Source organism: Littorina saxatilis, linkage group LG10, assembly GCF_037325665.1.
Source record: "Littorina saxatilis isolate snail1 linkage group LG10, US_GU_Lsax_2.0, whole genome shotgun sequence".
Classification (NCBI taxonomy): Eukaryota; Metazoa; Mollusca; class Gastropoda; order Littorinimorpha; family Littorinidae; genus Littorina; species Littorina saxatilis.
This window is the reverse complement of record NC_090254.1, coordinates 22078171-22095151: the sequence shown is the minus strand read 5'-3', so window position 1 is coordinate 22095151 and position 16981 is coordinate 22078171. Positions and strand designations below refer to the sequence as shown.

At 41.3% G+C, this 16981-nt stretch overlaps 2 protein-coding genes across 3 annotated transcripts in view; one reads left to right on the top strand and one right to left on the bottom strand.

Moving 5' to 3' along the window:
* The window catches only part of LOC138978423 (uncharacterized), a 233851-nt gene extending 226671 nt beyond the window's left edge, over positions 1 to 7180 (top strand). The window contains exons 2-3 of one of the 2 annotated variants that reach the window (XM_070351163.1): positions 321 to 3279; positions 4439 to 7180. In XM_070351163.1, the coding sequence (XP_070207264.1) occupies positions 711 to 3279; positions 4439 to 4557 (2688 nt within the window). In that variant the 5' untranslated portion in view covers positions 321 to 710 and the 3' untranslated portion in view covers positions 4558 to 7180. Of the gene's footprint in view, positions 1 to 213; positions 3280 to 4438 lie in introns of both variants that reach the window. The other variant, XM_070351162.1, reaches the window with a different exon arrangement.
* A 1046-nt stretch (positions 7181 to 8226) lies between these two features.
* Positions 8227 to 16938, bottom strand: LOC138978426 (F-actin-capping protein subunit beta). The gene is made up of 7 exons (XM_070351166.1): positions 16815 to 16938; positions 14977 to 15066; positions 14294 to 14415; positions 12806 to 13061; positions 12210 to 12326; positions 11850 to 11915; positions 8227 to 10431 (listed from the first exon to the last, which is right to left on the bottom strand). Exons 1-7 carry the CDS (start codon positions 16815 to 16817, stop codon positions 10264 to 10266), a joined length of 822 nt encoding a protein of 273 aa, XP_070207267.1. The 5' UTR covers positions 16818 to 16938; the 3' UTR covers positions 8227 to 10263.
* Positions 16939 to 16981: the final 43 nt, after the last annotated feature.

Below are 16981 nucleotides of genomic sequence, written 5' to 3'. Positions count from 1 at the left end.
TGAGTTTAAAAAAAACATACTTGCACAGTGATCCTTGCAAGAAATTGCCACAAATTCTTGCTCCCATGAGCATATATTTGAGGAAAAAACACCGCGGGTTAGGGGGAAGAATTTACCCGATGCTCCCCAGCATGTCGTAAGAGGCGACTAACGGATTCTGTTTTTCTTTTTACCCTTGTTAAGTGTTTCTTGTTATCGGCGATCGAAAAGAAGAAGTGTTTCTTGTATAGAATATAGTCAATTTTTGTAAAGATTTTAGTCAAGCAGTATGTAAGAAATGTTAAGTCCTTTGTACTGGAAACTTGCATTCTCCCAGTAAGGTAATACATTGTACTACGTTGCAAGCCCCTGGAGCAAATTTTTGATTAGTGCTTTTGTGAACAAGAAACAATTGACAAGTGGCTCTATCCCATCTCCCCCTTTTACCCGTCGCGATATAACCTTCGTGGTTGAAAACGACGTTAAACACCAAATAAAGAAAGAAAGCATATATTTGAAAGAAGAGTATCATATCGAGCGCACACAGCATAACATACACATCAGAGTTAGTGATTCACCGCTATCATGGGTCTTAATCATCCTGGAATGAGACAATTTTTCAAGGATTTCTTCATTGCAGTGAACTTCCATTCTCACTACGATAAATGTATATTGTACATCAGAAACTGTTTTTATGTCTTCCTTCCTCCTAAGTTTCAAAGGTAAGGTAAATGATGCATGCAAAATCTTTTCTTTCAGATGTGACCTCCACGCTGTTTTCAGTCACATCAAAGACAGTGACAAGAACGACATCAGCATTGGCTGTGACAACACCTGTGGCTACCACAACGCAAAACAAACCAACCACCACTGCGGCCTCCCTCAGTCAACTTCTTTCTGCACCACTCAACACTTCTCAAGCCCCAACCACCACCTCCACCCTCCCCTCCTCCCTGCTCTCCATGTCATCGCTCGCCAAATCCACAGCACCGTCTTCATCTTTACCTGCATCCGGTCTCGGCACTGCAGCAGGATTTGCAGGCAGTATCTCAGGTCTTGTGCAGTCATCAGGAGGTAGTGCGACTTCGGGTCTCGTTAGCAGCAAACCCATCTGCTCCACAGGTGGTAGCTTTGATGGTCCTACATTATTATCAGCAAATAACCCCGGGGCAGCTTCTGTGATGGCAGGTATGAATGCCGCAGCTGCACTGGCCTCATTGTCAGGCCTAGCAGCGGTAACAACGACACTGCTATCGTCAGTACCTACACTAGCGACGGGCCCTGCCATGACGGCAGCGTCTCAGTCATCAGCAGCTCCTGCTCCACCTGAGTACACTTTCAAGCCTGTCTTTGGAGCTACTGCCTCCCCTCCACCTTACTCTCAAGATGCGACCAAATCCCAGCCTTCTTCTGGAGCTGCATTTACTTCAGGAGGTATGCAGCCTCAAAACGCCAGCACAATTGCCAGACCCCAGCCTTCTTCTACGGGTGCATTTACTTCAGGAGGCATTCAGCCTCAAAACGCAAGCTCGATTGCCAACCCTGTGCCGTCACTTTCGGGTGGTTTTAACTTTGGCTCTTCTGCTTCCTTGCAAGCTTCTGGGATGCCTTCCACTACAACTGCATCAACTTCTTTGAACTTCGGAGCTGGAGGAACAGCACCAGCATCATCAACAGCTGGTGGAGGGTTCGGTTTTGGTCTGGCTGCAGGTACCACATCCTCTGCCCCATCAGCCCCACAGGCCTCTACAGGATTCAACTTTGGAGCGACTGCACCAAACCAATCCACGCAAGGTGGTGGTGGAGGGAACACGGGATTCAACTTTGGAGCAGCAGCAGCGTCAAAGCCATCCACACAGAGTAGTAGTGGGGGGAACACAGGATTCGGCTTTGGAGGGAGCAATCTGCCTGCGTCCACCACAGCGGGATTCTCGTTTGGCCAGTCCACTCAGCAGACATCTTTGTCCATGGGTCAAGGGGGTCAACAGAACACTGCAGCTTCCTTCGGCCAGAATACTCAGCTGTCCACGTCCTTTGGGGCTCCTAATAACACGCCAAACAATTTCCAGCCTAAAAATCTCTTTGGAACACCAAAAGCTGAGGAAACCCGAGGAACAGCATCTACAGCACCATCAGGAGACTTTGGAGGGTTTGGTGCGGCTCCTACGCAGTCTGCTGCGTCACCTTTTGGACAGAGCGCGCCTGGAACAACAGCTGCAAATACAGGATTTTCTTTTGGGGCTAAAACAGCTCCTTCTGGAGGTAGTGGCTTTTCCTTCGGTCAAGCGTCCACAGGCACCGCGGGAGGTTTTGGTGCTAACGCTGCTACAACTGTGACAAACAATCCAGGCTTAAGTTTTGGAAATGCGGCGAACACGACGGCAAGCGCTGCAGGAGCATTCTCGTTTATACAGAAGCAGACTGCGGCAGCCACTGGATTATCTTTTGGGCAGGCTCAGCAGTCAGCCACAACAGCGCCAAATGCAGCGTTCAACTTTGGCCAGGCTTCAGGAACTACTGCACCCGGTGGTACTCTCGGGTTTGGAGCCACTGCAACAACAGCTAACCCTGGGTTCGGGTTTGGAGGTCCTCCTGCTGCCAGCACTGCGCCTTCAGCCGCCTTCAATTTTGGAGCTGCTACCGCCATGACTGCCCCGTCAGGGGGTGCCTTTTCTTTTGGAGGAGGAGGGGGAGCTACGAACACAGGAAGCGTTTTTGGTCAGACAAAACCTCAAGAGATGAGTCAGCCAGCATCTTTTGGCAGCACTGGAGCTAACACAGGCTTCAGTTTTGGTGGAGCACAACCTCAGCAACCTTCTGCGGCACCAGCATTTGGAGCTCAACAGCAACCACCCCCAGCATATGGCGCAACCCACCAACAGTCAGCGCCTGGGTTTGGTGGTGGATTTGGCAACTCTTCTGCCGCCCCAGCTCCTGGCTTCAACTTTGCGGCCTCTTCAACCCCAGCCAAACCAGCACCAGCTTTTGGTTCCAGTACACCCCAACCAGGTCCTCCAGCCTTTGGAAGCTCCACCCCTGTCCCTGCCTTCGGTGCCAATCATTCCAACAGCAACACCCCTGTGTTCGGAGCAACGGCCAATCAGAACAGCTCGGCTGCCAGCACCACTGGGTTTAACTTCGGAGCAGGCCAGTCTCAGAAGGGCTTCTCGTTCAGTGCAGCCGCAAATCCTGCGCCAAATGCGGCTGGTTCGTTCCAGTTTGGACAGTCTAGTGGGGGTGGTGGTACTGGTGGTTTCAACTTCACCACTTCTGTCAGCAGTCCTGCACAGTTTAATTTTGGTGAGTATTGAATGGGTTTGTGTGAATGTGTGCGTGTTCTTGGTTTTGTAATGTGTGTTTGAACTGTCAGTCTAAATATTGATAGCTCAACACAGAGGAAGAGAGGAACAGACCAGCAAACCTACTGTCTGATCAAAAGACTGTCTTTGTGTTTGTCAGGAATCAAGTCCATGTTTTCCTCTGTGGTTTTTTTTTCTGGATTGTTGAATGTTATTGTTTGTTCGTTCATGGGCTGAAACTCCCACGGCTTTTACTTGTATGACCGTTTTTACCTCGCCATTTAGGCAGCCATACGCCGCTTTCGGAGGAAGCATGCTGGGTATTTTCGTGTTTCTATAACCCACCGAACTCTGACATGGATTACAGGATCTTTTTCGTGCGCACTTGGTCTTGTGCTTGCGTGTACACTCGGGGGTGTTCGGACACCGAGGAGAGTCTGCACACAAAGTTTGACTCTGAGAAATAAATCTCTCGCCGAACGTGGGGACGAACTCACGCTGACAGCGGCCAACTGGATACATATCCAGCGCGCTACCGACTGAGCTACATCCCCGCCCGTTGAATGTTATGAACTCAAAAACTTGAAGACAAGGTGGAAATAATTATAACCCTCTCATGTAATGATTGTCATAATTTTCTTAAAGTTTTACCAAACAAAAGTTTGGTTATGTTTTACCTTTTCCCCTTTTGGATGTTATTAACAATATGTGAACACCTTAATAAGAGCACAATGCTAACGCTTCGTTCTTTTGTTACAGTGGAACCCCCGTCCGATTTAAAACTTCTCATGTTTTAACTTTTCAAATGTTCTGTTCATTGCCTCAGTAAATGTAAATGTACAAATTCTATTCTTGCGCAAAAAAGCCTAAATGTGGATGTGAGCGTACATTTCTGACAATGCTACGCAATGTTTTAACACCATTCGCTACGCTGAAAATTCCCCCCAAAAGTGTCAATTGCTGCACCCCTCCGATTTCAAATTTCCCCTGTCATAACCTTTCAAATGTTCTGTTTATAGCTGCGGTAAATGTACCTCCATTTTAAGACTCACGATTTTTTAAGACCTCATTTATCAGGTTTTATGGAGATCTTAAAAAAAGGGGGGGGGGGGGGGGTCCCTTGTATATAAACTTATATTGATCCTTGTTGTATTTTCCAGGTGCAGGAGGTGGGCCAGGGACAGCACCCAACATGTTCATACCTGGCGCTAGTAGCACCGCCCCCAAACCTCGAGCAGCAGCGGCTGTCAGAGCACGTCGTCGTGGCGCCAAAAAATAACATGTCTGGAGAGACGGAACCAGGCTTTTATTAGACTGTCAATAGCATGTCGTCGTGGCGCCAGAAAATAACATGTCTGGAGATACGGAACGCAGCTTTTATTGGACTGTTGACATTAATGTCTGCAGTACTGAGCATGAAGTGTGCAAGCTGGGATACATGTATGACTTGTTACCAAGTTGTTGCTGTGCTGCTAAGCTTTCAGTTTCCAGAACAGATCTGTTTCACGCTAAGTTTCTGCAGTATCGAGTGTTTGTCATTATGGTGCCAATAACATTTAACACTGAATGTTTTCCAGATGTATGGACTTATGAACATCTGTGGTAGGAAGCATAAAATGTGTGAAGTATGATTAATAATTTTTTTATTTCATTTTTTCCTAACAGTAGACTCGTGTCGCTTTACATAATTCATTGGAATTTAAGGACATTCATTACCTTCTGTCTCACCAAACTTTTCCCATGGAGTGCAGTTTTTAATTTCTAAGCATAGTTTGTAAGCAAATTAGTAAACGTGTTAGCTTGGGGGTGGGGTGGGGGTAGGCTTTTGTAGGAATGCTTAGGTGAAACTTGTCTGTCAATTGACAGAAATCCATCTGTGAAAAAAATAATGTGACTGATATTCTGTCAATTTGGAAATAAAGTGAAATCGGTTTAGTCGGATGCCATGAATCGGAAATTCTCAGTATTTTACAGGAAAAATTCTTTAATACAAAAATCAAATAAATTCAACAACCACTCTCACACACTAGTTCATGTATTTTTTAACCGATTTATTCCTGAAAATACAGTACAATCCCTTTGTTTTAGACTGGTTGATGTCTGTGAGAGCTAGAATTCTTAGTTGTAAAAACAATACAGCAGTACCTGCGATGTGTGGACCCTCCCATGAGAGGACACCTCCCTTAGAAGGACACCTTCTCTTGTCCCTTTTTATATTATCTCTACCAAAGTATACCTGTCATGAAAGGACACCTGCAATGTAGGGACACTTTTGGCTGGTCCCAAGGGTGTCCTTTCATCGCAGGTACCACTGTACTAGTTTTGAACATGGTTCGCACAACCCCTGCTGTTTACAGTGAATCGGGTAGATGTATAAAAAGAACATGAAGTGCTCTGTACTTTTTCTGTTATCTGTTAACATCACTTGTATTGTTTGAATTGGGTCTGTTGCGTTTAATTTAACTCTTTCGTTAGCAGTGCAAATACATATGTACAATTACAACAGACTTCAAAGTTGCTTGTTTCTGTGTTTAGCTTATTTTACAATGATTCACAAGAAATGACAGTGAGTTTTTGTATCTGTGCGTTTGATTTTGTGAATGTTTATTAATATGCACAGATTTCGATGATTATCAAGACAAATTTATTCTTGGAAGGCTTTTGTTGATTTGTTTGTTTCTGACGACCAAAATTAATTCACACAAACGGATACGTTATGGACAAAGTTTATGCTTCGAATGGTCAGTGTATTCTGGATTTTGCATGTTGAAAAATAGGACAGACGTTGTTCACTGGCATATATGCAGAAGCATGGATATGTTTATGTAGCAGCACTAGTGTTGCTCTAACTTGAACTCATATTTACGTCCATCTATGCCTTTTCTCTTCGTTGCAAGCCCCTGGAGCAATTTTTTGATTAGTGCTTTTGTGAACAAGAAACAATTAACAAGTGGCTCTATCCTATCACCCCCCTTTCCCCGTCGCGATATAACCTTGAACAGTTGAAAACGACGTTAAACACCAAATAAAGAAAGAAAGAAAGCCTTTTCTCTTTACTGGAAAGAGAGTCATGGGATTGCATGGGTGTTACTGGGAAAAATCAAAAAACCTGAAAGGCAGGGGTCCAAAATGCTCAAGTTTGAATGAAAGAAAGTTTCTGGACACCGACGAAACCAAATCATAATAAGCAAGATGGCGGCAAATCCAAGGGAGCGAACCGAGAAAGCACGCGAACCGGTGTCAAAAGTCGGATCGGAACCGCTGCTCGTTATTTCAACTTAGCGAAACAAAGCTCTTTTTTTTCTTTTTTTTTGTTGAAAACCCGGAAAACCGGAATTTTCGGCTTCAGATTTTTTCAAAAACCGGAAATCCGGCAAAAGCCGGAAGAGTAACACCCATGGGATTGTCTTTTTTAACAGGGGGTGGGAGGGGGGGAGTGGTGTTTGCTCCGTTGTATAGATCTGTCAGATCACTGCATTAGGTGGTGTGGGGTTTTTTTTTCATGTAATTACAATGTACACATAATGGGGTCATCATGTATGCATGTGAAAGAGAGATCGAGAATGGTTTGAGAATGTCAGTATATGAACAATGTAATATATATATAACGGTTACAGTGAATGCTTTTAAGGAGTGGGAGTTTGAGAAATGTTGGTGCTCAACCTGTGCTATTACACCCCTAAGCCTTGACATTTGGTGTTTTACATTGTATAATGCATTTATTTTTCTTTTATTTGAAATATTTTGGGTGATCATTCTTCTCTGATGTGATATTACTTAGCTCATATTATATTGATGTTTTCTTTAGTTCATTGTAGCACACAGTTCAGAATTTACGTTGGTTACACAGTCAAAGATGATGTTAATCCGCAATGCTAACCCCCAAAATTGAGAATTTTCTTTAACAAAAATTCTTTTCCTTGGTTGAAATTGGAATTCAATTTATATTTTCCCCAACACGATAGCTTTTCCTTCTGAATTGATGTGCTCAGATGAAAAGGACTGCAAACTGGCTTAGGTTTTGTTTTTAACCATTTTCCTGTAGTTTTTGGCTCACGTAAGTGTAGCCTATGCGATCATAACTTTGTCTGTCTCTGCGTTTGTGCGTTTGTGCGTGTGTGTGTGTGTGTGTGTATGTCTGTGGTAGAAACTCTAACATTTGAAGACGTCACATTATGACGTAAGAGGGTTAGACGTCACGCGAAGGAAGTACTGAAAGTCTCGGTCATTATTATTTTGAGCGCGCCGAGACTAGTTGGCAGTCGTGTCCTGTAAGTAGGCTAGATCTAGTGTCTCGCTTTCTTGCACAGTTTCACCTATGCTCTTTCTGTGTGTGTGTGTGTGTGTGTGTGTGTGTGTGACGGAGTGATTGAGTTTGTGTTACTGTTTGTCGATTTCTTACGTGAGCCTTGATGGCTTCGCCTCTTGTTGTAACAGTGGTTTCTTTGTAGTTGTATTTTATGGTCAGTGGTAATGTTTATGTTCATTTCAGGTATATATATGTCGAGTGGCAATATATTAAATGTTTGCTTTCCTCACTTGTGTTGTAAAACGATTTATCTTGTAGATTCAGCCAAGACTGTTGCTTGAAATTTGAGGGTGTGTGCTATGTCTTGGTTTTTCTGTCAATATGTGAACTTGAGTGGCAAGGAAATCATTATTTTGAGATGTCAAGACCCGTTTTCATTTGGGCAGAATTTTAGTAGCTATCTGTGTTGAATATTTTAATATATAAGAAACTTGATTATGATTTCCTTGGCCACAAAGTGACAAACATTCACAGATTGCACAAACTTCACGTCTGCAAGTGGAAAATAAATGTATAAAACACTAATCACGTTATGTGTGTGTGTGACTGAGGAATCTGTGTTTTCTGGTCTGCAAGTGAGAATTAAAATAAACACAAATCCATGAGAAAAACAAACACACGCTCACTGGTACACAATCACACTTCTTATCCACATTGTATTTTCTATAATACACTTCATAAGTTTACAATCAGTTTGTTCATATTAATTTTTAAGGAAAGCAGTCCCCAGCCTGTACACACACATTCTTGTAACAGTTGAAGCTATCAAAAACAACTGACGTAAAATGTACAATGCACAGACTGCACAGTCAAACTTGTTAGCGGAGAAGTATGATTTCAGTGTAAAATCAATTATAACACAATGATAAAAACAGGAACAAGACTGTTCCTTTCTTGGACCCAAACATTACGATGATTCCGAGCCACAATTAGAAACCAAGTCATAACACACCAGAAAGTGAAATGAGCATATACACTGCAGTGGCTTTGTAATGTGAAGTTCCTCTATAGGTTGATCGTTACACGTTTGGGTTAAAAACGTGCATTACCGTGTCAACTATTCAACACCCCAAACTTTAGCTGACAATTTCTGGCTGAGTTTGTGTCCATTTCATGAAAAGAAAGAAGAACAAATCTCAATGTTTAAATTCAAGATTCCTTGTTTGCATTAGACTGCTTTAAATTTATATAATGCCATCTCCTCATATTCCCTTTACCATAGAAAAAAGTTGAAAAAGAAAATACTAGAACTTTGCAGCAGACTTTTCTTCTCAACTAAAAAAGCAGACAACAAGGTCTAAAGTACAAAAGTGAAAGACAATGTAAACTCATGTGACAGTATTCAATATTTGTGATTTATTTTAGCAACATTCATTTGAAAGCCTCAATCTTTCCCTTATTCACAATTTTTTTTTTTTTAAACCAGATAATGCACATGAATTTATTATTATATATACTTTGTGCTGGTGATCGGTTTTCTTGCAATTTCATGAAAATTTAAAATCAATACCATATACATTCATGTGTTACTGCAAAAACATCTGTGCAATTGAAGCACCTTGTATTAAAGTTTTGCATGGAGTTACGAGGAGATCTGCGATACTGACGCAAGAAGTGAACACAAAGCAACTGGTCAAATGACCCAAATGAAAATCGAGTGTCGACGTAAGTCTACAAAATGCTTAAATATTGGAAAGAAACAGAGAAATAAACACACCATGTAGTACAGACATTTATTGGAAAAAAGGTGACCTGTGTTAAATGTTTGGTAATGGATTTACAGTGGTATAATTTGTGATGGTAACAACATGAAAATTCAAGTAATCAAGCCCCAAATCCTTTCGTCTCTTAACGGCCAACAAACCAAACGATGAAATTACTTTAGTCTGTGTAAACACGCCTCTCATGTCTTTGTCTGATACGATACCATAAATTGAACAACGCTGCCAAAAATTACACCAAGACTTTTTTTTTCCTGACACAGAAGTAGACAATTTGCTGCATATAACGCAGACCTTACCGTGCGGGACGGTCAAGTATCAGTCAGAAAATCAGCAAGTAGCCACCGCACATTTTTTGATAACATGACCACTGAAGACAGGCTCGATTCTTCATAGACAGAGAAGTACAGCTGTTATTTGTAGCTAATGACACTATTATACACAACATACCCTTTTCTTTTGGCTATCTCAGGTGACCGCAAATAGAAAATTGCACTTCCCTCCAACTTGGAATAAAAGTTTGTAAGTGGCACATCAATATGAACCAATAGACATTTAGTTCTCACTAAATGTTCTCACATCATACTTTCAGTTACTTTGACCTATTTTGTCTGCTTTTATCACTCTTCTCTTTTCCTAACACAGGCGAATTTCTTTACACCAATCAGAAAGTGCAAGGATGTACTTTTATAAACAGCAACAGATTTGGCAGGCCTCTTGCACACACACATTTGACTTGAAAGCTATACACAACAGTGCAAAATAATTTCTCTCTCACTCAGCCACTCACACAAACAACTGTTACAGATTCATTCATACAGGCCACATGCATAAAATGTTGGGGTTTCGCTTGCAAAACAAGGGTCGCTCAAAGAGTGGCTGCAGGAATAAGTAATGCCGGAATGCCGATGCCACCGGACTCACACTCTCTCTCGCACACTATCGAGGGGAATTTTCACTGGGCCTGTGGTCGTCGTGACAACGCTGCCACCAGGTCGTTGCGCAGGGCTTCCTGCTTGATTTGGTTCTCCATGGGGGTCATTGACCGCAGGCCGTTCACAATGTCTCTGGTTTTGCCGAAGTAAATCTCATTCAGCGTGTTGCGAATCTTGTTCTCCATCTCCTGTAGGACAAAGATTATATGAGACTTTAAGTAACACATTGAACAAGCAAAATAACAGAAGTGTTGTTGCTGTTTTTTCACTTAAACATCTCGTTGTCATCCTGGAATTTTGGCGTAACTCAATTCTTGATGAATTTGATGTTTTGGTGCTTTAGACTCAGTAAATCATTCTCCATGAAAAATAGTCTCTATAATACGATAGACAATACATGATTTAACATTCTTTTATCTGTCTACACTATTTCACAATAAAAATATCAGTTTTGGCCTTCTCCTGAAAAGATGTCTAAAATAAGTTATGCCAAAATTCCATGACAACGTCGATCTATCCCTGAATCTAACCAAGAAACCATGCTGTATTAACCTTTTAACTACCATACCGCCTGTCTTCCGCCATTGCCGCTATTCCCATACCGCCCGATACCGCCCCTCGCCGGTGTAGCGTCTGTTTCGGTTGTTTGCGGTTGTTGTGCGCGAGCAGTAGTAATAAGACGGTTGCAAATGCATTGTGGGATTGTCTCACTTCCGCCTTGTTTTCTTCCCATGTGCTTTCGATCTCTGTGAGAGTTACAATCGATCTTTTTTCACCAAATCTTTTGGGCGCTTGGTGCCGACATGGATTCAGATGACCGTGATCCTGATTTCATGACTATGCTTGATTATCTCCACGAAAATAGACATCAATTAGAAGATTCTGGCTTCGACATCAGCATTTCTGTGAACACTGCTGATCTGACCTACTTTGATCGTTCAATGAATATCAACAAGTGACAGCGAAACGGATGATATACCGGAGCAACAAGTAAGCGTAATTTTTCAACTTTATTGACAGGTAAACAGGTAGATAAATCATGATAACACTGCGACATACATACCACCAAGAAGAAGAACACATACTCTTTGAAGTTTGATCCCTATCCAATAACATACCAATTTTTTTTTATCAATCTGACAAAGAGAAACTGAGTAATAATAATTTAAACACGCATACCCGTTTTTGACCGTCTCTGCTCAAAATAACTTGGGAGCTGAGGGATTCTACAGAACAATAAACTTGGTAGTTAAAAGGTTAACTTGCAGCATTCTAGTTTGGGAAAATGTTTGTGCCGCGTCTTTTCTACCCGAGGAGGACTATTTAAATGGAATTACCAATTATGTCAGGTGGTACTGCTGTTGAAACACTCCTAAAATCAACTTTCATAGAAAGTACAGGCTCAGAATATTTACAAAACATAAACTACTGGTCAAGGCCAAAGAATGACAACAAGCACATTTCAATTTAAAACCTGAAAACAATGTTTTCATGTACCAGTACTGCCAACATTATCACAAAGCATTTATTAAATAAAGAGTTATTTTGATCTTTATCTCAACATATAAATGGTAATTCAGATTTTGATTAAACTAACGCAGCTCACCTCAACCATACGTCCAATGTTGACTATGTGAGGAGTGGCATCATTCACAGAGGCGTCTTGCTCAACCTGAGACAAAAAATATGAATAATATGTAACCAAGCAAGACCCTATCAGAAACAGCTCCCTACATCTGACAGAATAGGCAGTCTAACTCACGTACAAGAAACGTAAAGCCAGTACTAGCTACAAAACTAGAGCATTTAAGTGATTATTGTCACAGTTTGGAGTTACTACAAGCAAGAAATTACCCCAAAACATACACATCTTTAACAATTTCCACCAGAATTTTTGTGAAACTCCCAAAACTTAAACAGGGACGTTCATCCCTGTATAATTCATCAACAACAGAAAGAAGCTCACCTGTCTTGTCAAACTACCTCCCAGGTTCATAGTGCCTGACCCCTCCCTGCTGGTCTGTAGCCACAACATCACAGTGCTGGTCAGTTTGTAGTGGGCACTCTTACCGCTGGACTTCTCCTGGAAACAAAACACCACACTTTGGATTAGTTACCTACATGTATGACAAGCAAGTCATTTCGTTTTTGTTTTCAGAAAGCTAAACAAGTTATCAACAATAAAAAGAAAACTGAAACATCAACCATACAAGAGTTGATACTAGCGGCAAATATATCACACTGCGCTCGAGTTCTTTGTCATTCACGTTTACAGGAAGTCCTAGAAACATTTTGAAATTTAAATATATAATGGTGCAAACTGACGCAGCTCTTGGCAATCACTCATAGGTATAGGTACTGTAGTAGGGACAAACAGTAGGCCTCGCAGCTAGTTTACGTCCCTTCAATACATTCCAAATTGTATTTGGGTCTGATAATGCATGCGTCATTTTGTCACCCATCGTACTCATACAGGCTTTTCCATGTCTATCACTTCCACATTTTGCGGAAATCTACAAAATTGCAGAAAAGCGGGAGCGCTGCAAAAACAGAAAGGCTTACCTGCACTTCTATGACGTGAATGGAATCCCAGCAGCCTTTGATCCTCTTGGACCCATCACCTGCTTTCTTGATGAGAATGACACCTGCAAAGCCATGGTCGAGATCCCACAGGTACACAGACGACACACCTCCCTCAAAGTACATCTCACGGTATTGGTCGAAGGCGCCGTTGGCTTCCACTTCCAGGCGACGTAACCGCTCTGAAGGCATGGTGCCATCATCAACGGGAGGGTCGTAGGTGTTGCTCCATGGTGATCTGTATTTTAAAATGATTGAATGCGGAATGAGCCTTGATGTATCACCATCTTTGTCTCTCTCTCTCTCTCTCTCTCTCTCTCTCTCTCTCTCTATCTCACTCCCTCTCTTTCTCTCTCTCTTTTACAGGCATTGGAACATGGTAAGGGGATAACATAGTAAACCAATGACAGTGCACTCAAATTCTCTTTGCATGGGTGCAACCTGGAAAATTCCAAAAACCGGCAAAAGTTGGGGTCCAGCTTTTTTAGTACTTAAAATGCCAAAAAAAAACTCTCCTGGAACAAAAACATCGGCAGCCGATGAAACCAAAAACCGGCTGCCGGCGTGTAGCCGGCAGAGTTGCACCCATGTCTTTGCATTCCGTCCCAGAGAACGTGTTTGATGTACATGTATCTGTGCTACAAGTACAAATACAATTGACTGTTTTGACAGGTCTACGTTTACTTGCACTATTGCAGAAAGCTGGATTTTAACAAACAAAAAACACACCATGTCCAACTCCAATTCCCAGTATGTCTATGACATTCAGACCAAGGAAAAAAATTCTTTCATCAGCTGCTTACAAAACTTTCATGACTTGCAGCTATTGTATAAATTTATAACCATGTCATTTAACAACAACAAAACCTGTGTTACCCAGGCATACATATAAATCAACAATGGAACAAAAAGCATTGCCATCACCTGTTACCAGTAATTATTGTCAGACAGGCAATATTGTTAACTGTCTGAACAATCTGTGAAGAGATCAATAGTATGTTTCTGAATGGCGGCACAACCTTGCTGTCACCAACACGAACTGCCAGACTGGCTAGAAAAAGCTAGTTGTGTTTTGTTATGAAATTGATCTGTCAAGGCCAAGGGCCTTCACAAAAAAGACCACAAACATTTTGGTGATCAAGAATTCAACCTCAAACTGCAGCAAAAACAGGTGATCTTTCAGGTCTTAACCAACAACAGTGAAATTTCAGTACTCAAGTATTTCAACTCAACTTACAAGAATAAACACTTGAACTCACTCAACACAAACAAAGCAGTCTGCTCAGTAATGAACAGGATTGAATCAAAAACACACAAAAAACAGCCACACGGATAACACTACTTGACACGAGGAAAAACACTGCAACACACAAAGTACAAGTCCCCCACTGTAAGAACTTGAGCACTGACTGCCATGTATGATTACCAGGAAGTTGATTTCATGGTAAAGGGAAAAAAAAAAGCCCTCACCTATAGGAGTCGCCATCTCTATTGTAGTCACACAGGAGGTAATCTTTTCCAATAGTCTTGTCACGAGCAATTTTTAATGGCTGATCAACTGAAGACAGTAGGTCTTCACACAGACTAGGTACCTGTGTTAAGAAAAAGAAAGAAAGCACTGAAAATTTCACACACACAAAAAGTAATGACAATAATAAATTAAATACAAAACAAAGAAAATAAAGATGAAAGAGACAACATTCTCTGAAAAAAAACCCATCTCCAAGCCCAAAGAAGATGGTGAAACAAATACTAACATGCGTAACAAACAGACCGGCCAACCCTTGTGAAGCCTCAAGTGTAACAACTTAATTTTTGTTGGAATTGTCAGCGCAGCAAATGATGTTTAATTGTAGCATTATTTAAAATGTATTCCCACATCTACATCTATGCTATCTTGCACAGGAATAGACACGTATAATAGAGTTTCATTCCAGTCTCAATGGATGCATGTGTATGTGTGTCCGCATACAAATTATCTGTATGTGTATCTATATTATTCAACGTGTCTGCGCAACTGCAAGGCTCCGTATTCGTATCGTGTGTTTGTGTGCATGTTAATCTGTGAGTATTTCTCTCTGTCTCTCGCTCTCTCTTAAGCATTAGCTGGATACACTTTGATTAATGTCAAAAGTATAAAATGGGCGTCTTACCAAATCTATAAGGTCACTGAGGTTTTTCTCTATCTGCTGGGGCGGCAGACGCCTCATTAAATCCAAGGCACAATCAAGCTGTTGTTCCGTCTGAAACAAAAACAAAACTGGTGTATTAAATTCAATGCAACTATTGAATTAATCATAAATGAATCAAAATAACTATCTTTTTAAAAAGTAATTTCTGCACTTTGTGAACACTCAAACTCACATTTAGTTTTATTTACATTATCAATGTTACACTTACTTCAATGTCATTAATAATAATTCAAGTGATTAAATATTAGGATAGGGGGCAGACTTTTGCAAATTTTCCCCCTTCTAAACAACTCCCCCTAAAAAAGACAGGCTATCCCTTGGGGGCAGCATACAACGACCATGTCATCGCACAGGCTACACACACACACACACCTCCTTCCCCTCGGCTGAATGTCAAAGTGTTGACTTCCATAAAACTCAGTCTCAGTCACTGGAAGCTGACCCCATATGAAACTAGGATTAGGAAACTATGCCCTAAAATTGTTTCCTGTTCTCAAAACCCCTGCATTGTATACTCCTTGAAGGCACTTGAATTCTAAGAACTAGTGTTAACAAAAATTTAATTGATCCATTGTCTGAATATAAGTCTCCTTATCCAGCTTTTTCTCAAAATCACAATGAACAAAATGGAGTATTAATCAAAATTGAGAGGCATGAAGGCACTGCACAAATCTAAAATGGCACATTTAAAATAGTCACCCATCACATCGAGTCTATTATGAGAGGGCAGGGGTTTGGGGCGGGTAGGGGGACAGGAGGAGGGTGGGTGGTCATGGGGCAAGAATATATAATACTGTGGAACCTCCCTTTTAAGACCCCTCATTTAAGACTTCTAACTTTTGAAGACCTTGCTTTCAGATCTTCAGTTCATATTCATACCTCTGCTCTGTATTTAATTTACCTCCTTTTTAAGACCTGACGTTCTCAGATTTCTACTTGCCAGTTACATGTTTCTACTCGCCATGGCGAGTAAAATACTTGCCATTTTCAGGCCCGCTCTGACCAGCCAGCTCTGACAGTGTAACTACAGTATATATGTTTTGTTGCCTCTGTTGTGTCCCTACCCACTTCCACACAACCCTGCTGATACTAACAGATATATTATATATGCATGCATTCAGCATTGTGGTAATAATTGAATCATCTGGAGATCAGTTATATCACACCTATATGTCATAAAGCAGACAATGAGGCAATGGTTGTGACATCTGACAAGTTGAACATTAGGTCAATGTTTAAGCAAGTGAACTGCATTGTAAAAAACAAAAAACAATACTCGGTTGAGTGAAGAGAAATTGGCAGTAAAGTAAATTACACGCGAAAGCAATACAGGTCTGTAAAACAGTTTGGTTACAATGAGTGTAAGATGATCAATCTCATCCTTCACAAAATGACTCACACTTGCAATGCTATTACTACGACAACCGTGCAACCGTTTACATACGGTTGAACCTCCTAGTTTCACAGGCTAAAAGTCGTTGAAGATATTTTAATACATTTTGGATAATATGCACTCAGACATAACAACGGCCACAGCTCGTCTGACGTATCAGTTGATCAACAACACGAGATAAATGCATAAATATGAACCAATAACTATAACCCGAATGAATCGATCAATCTTGAATATATCAAGAACATGTCACATCCGACGCCCCTTCCGCATTTCTGGTTTTCTCTTCCAGTGTGCAGCAGTTTTTTCCACGACTGCTCAAGTCAATAAGATGAAAAGCAAACATACACTGTAGAAAACGTCTATCGATCGCATTAAAAGACTTTTGTCAGCGTGTAACACTCACCATTTTGGTGTTGTTTGGAAAATTACACTGCTAGCAGAATGCAGGAAGCGGCACACCATACGCAAAGATGGCTTCTTCATCCGGGGAACGAGGGATTCCCCGGTACAGCGACTAGCCAATAAAAATAGAGGCTTCTTTTATTTCCTTTTTTGGAAATACATTGATCA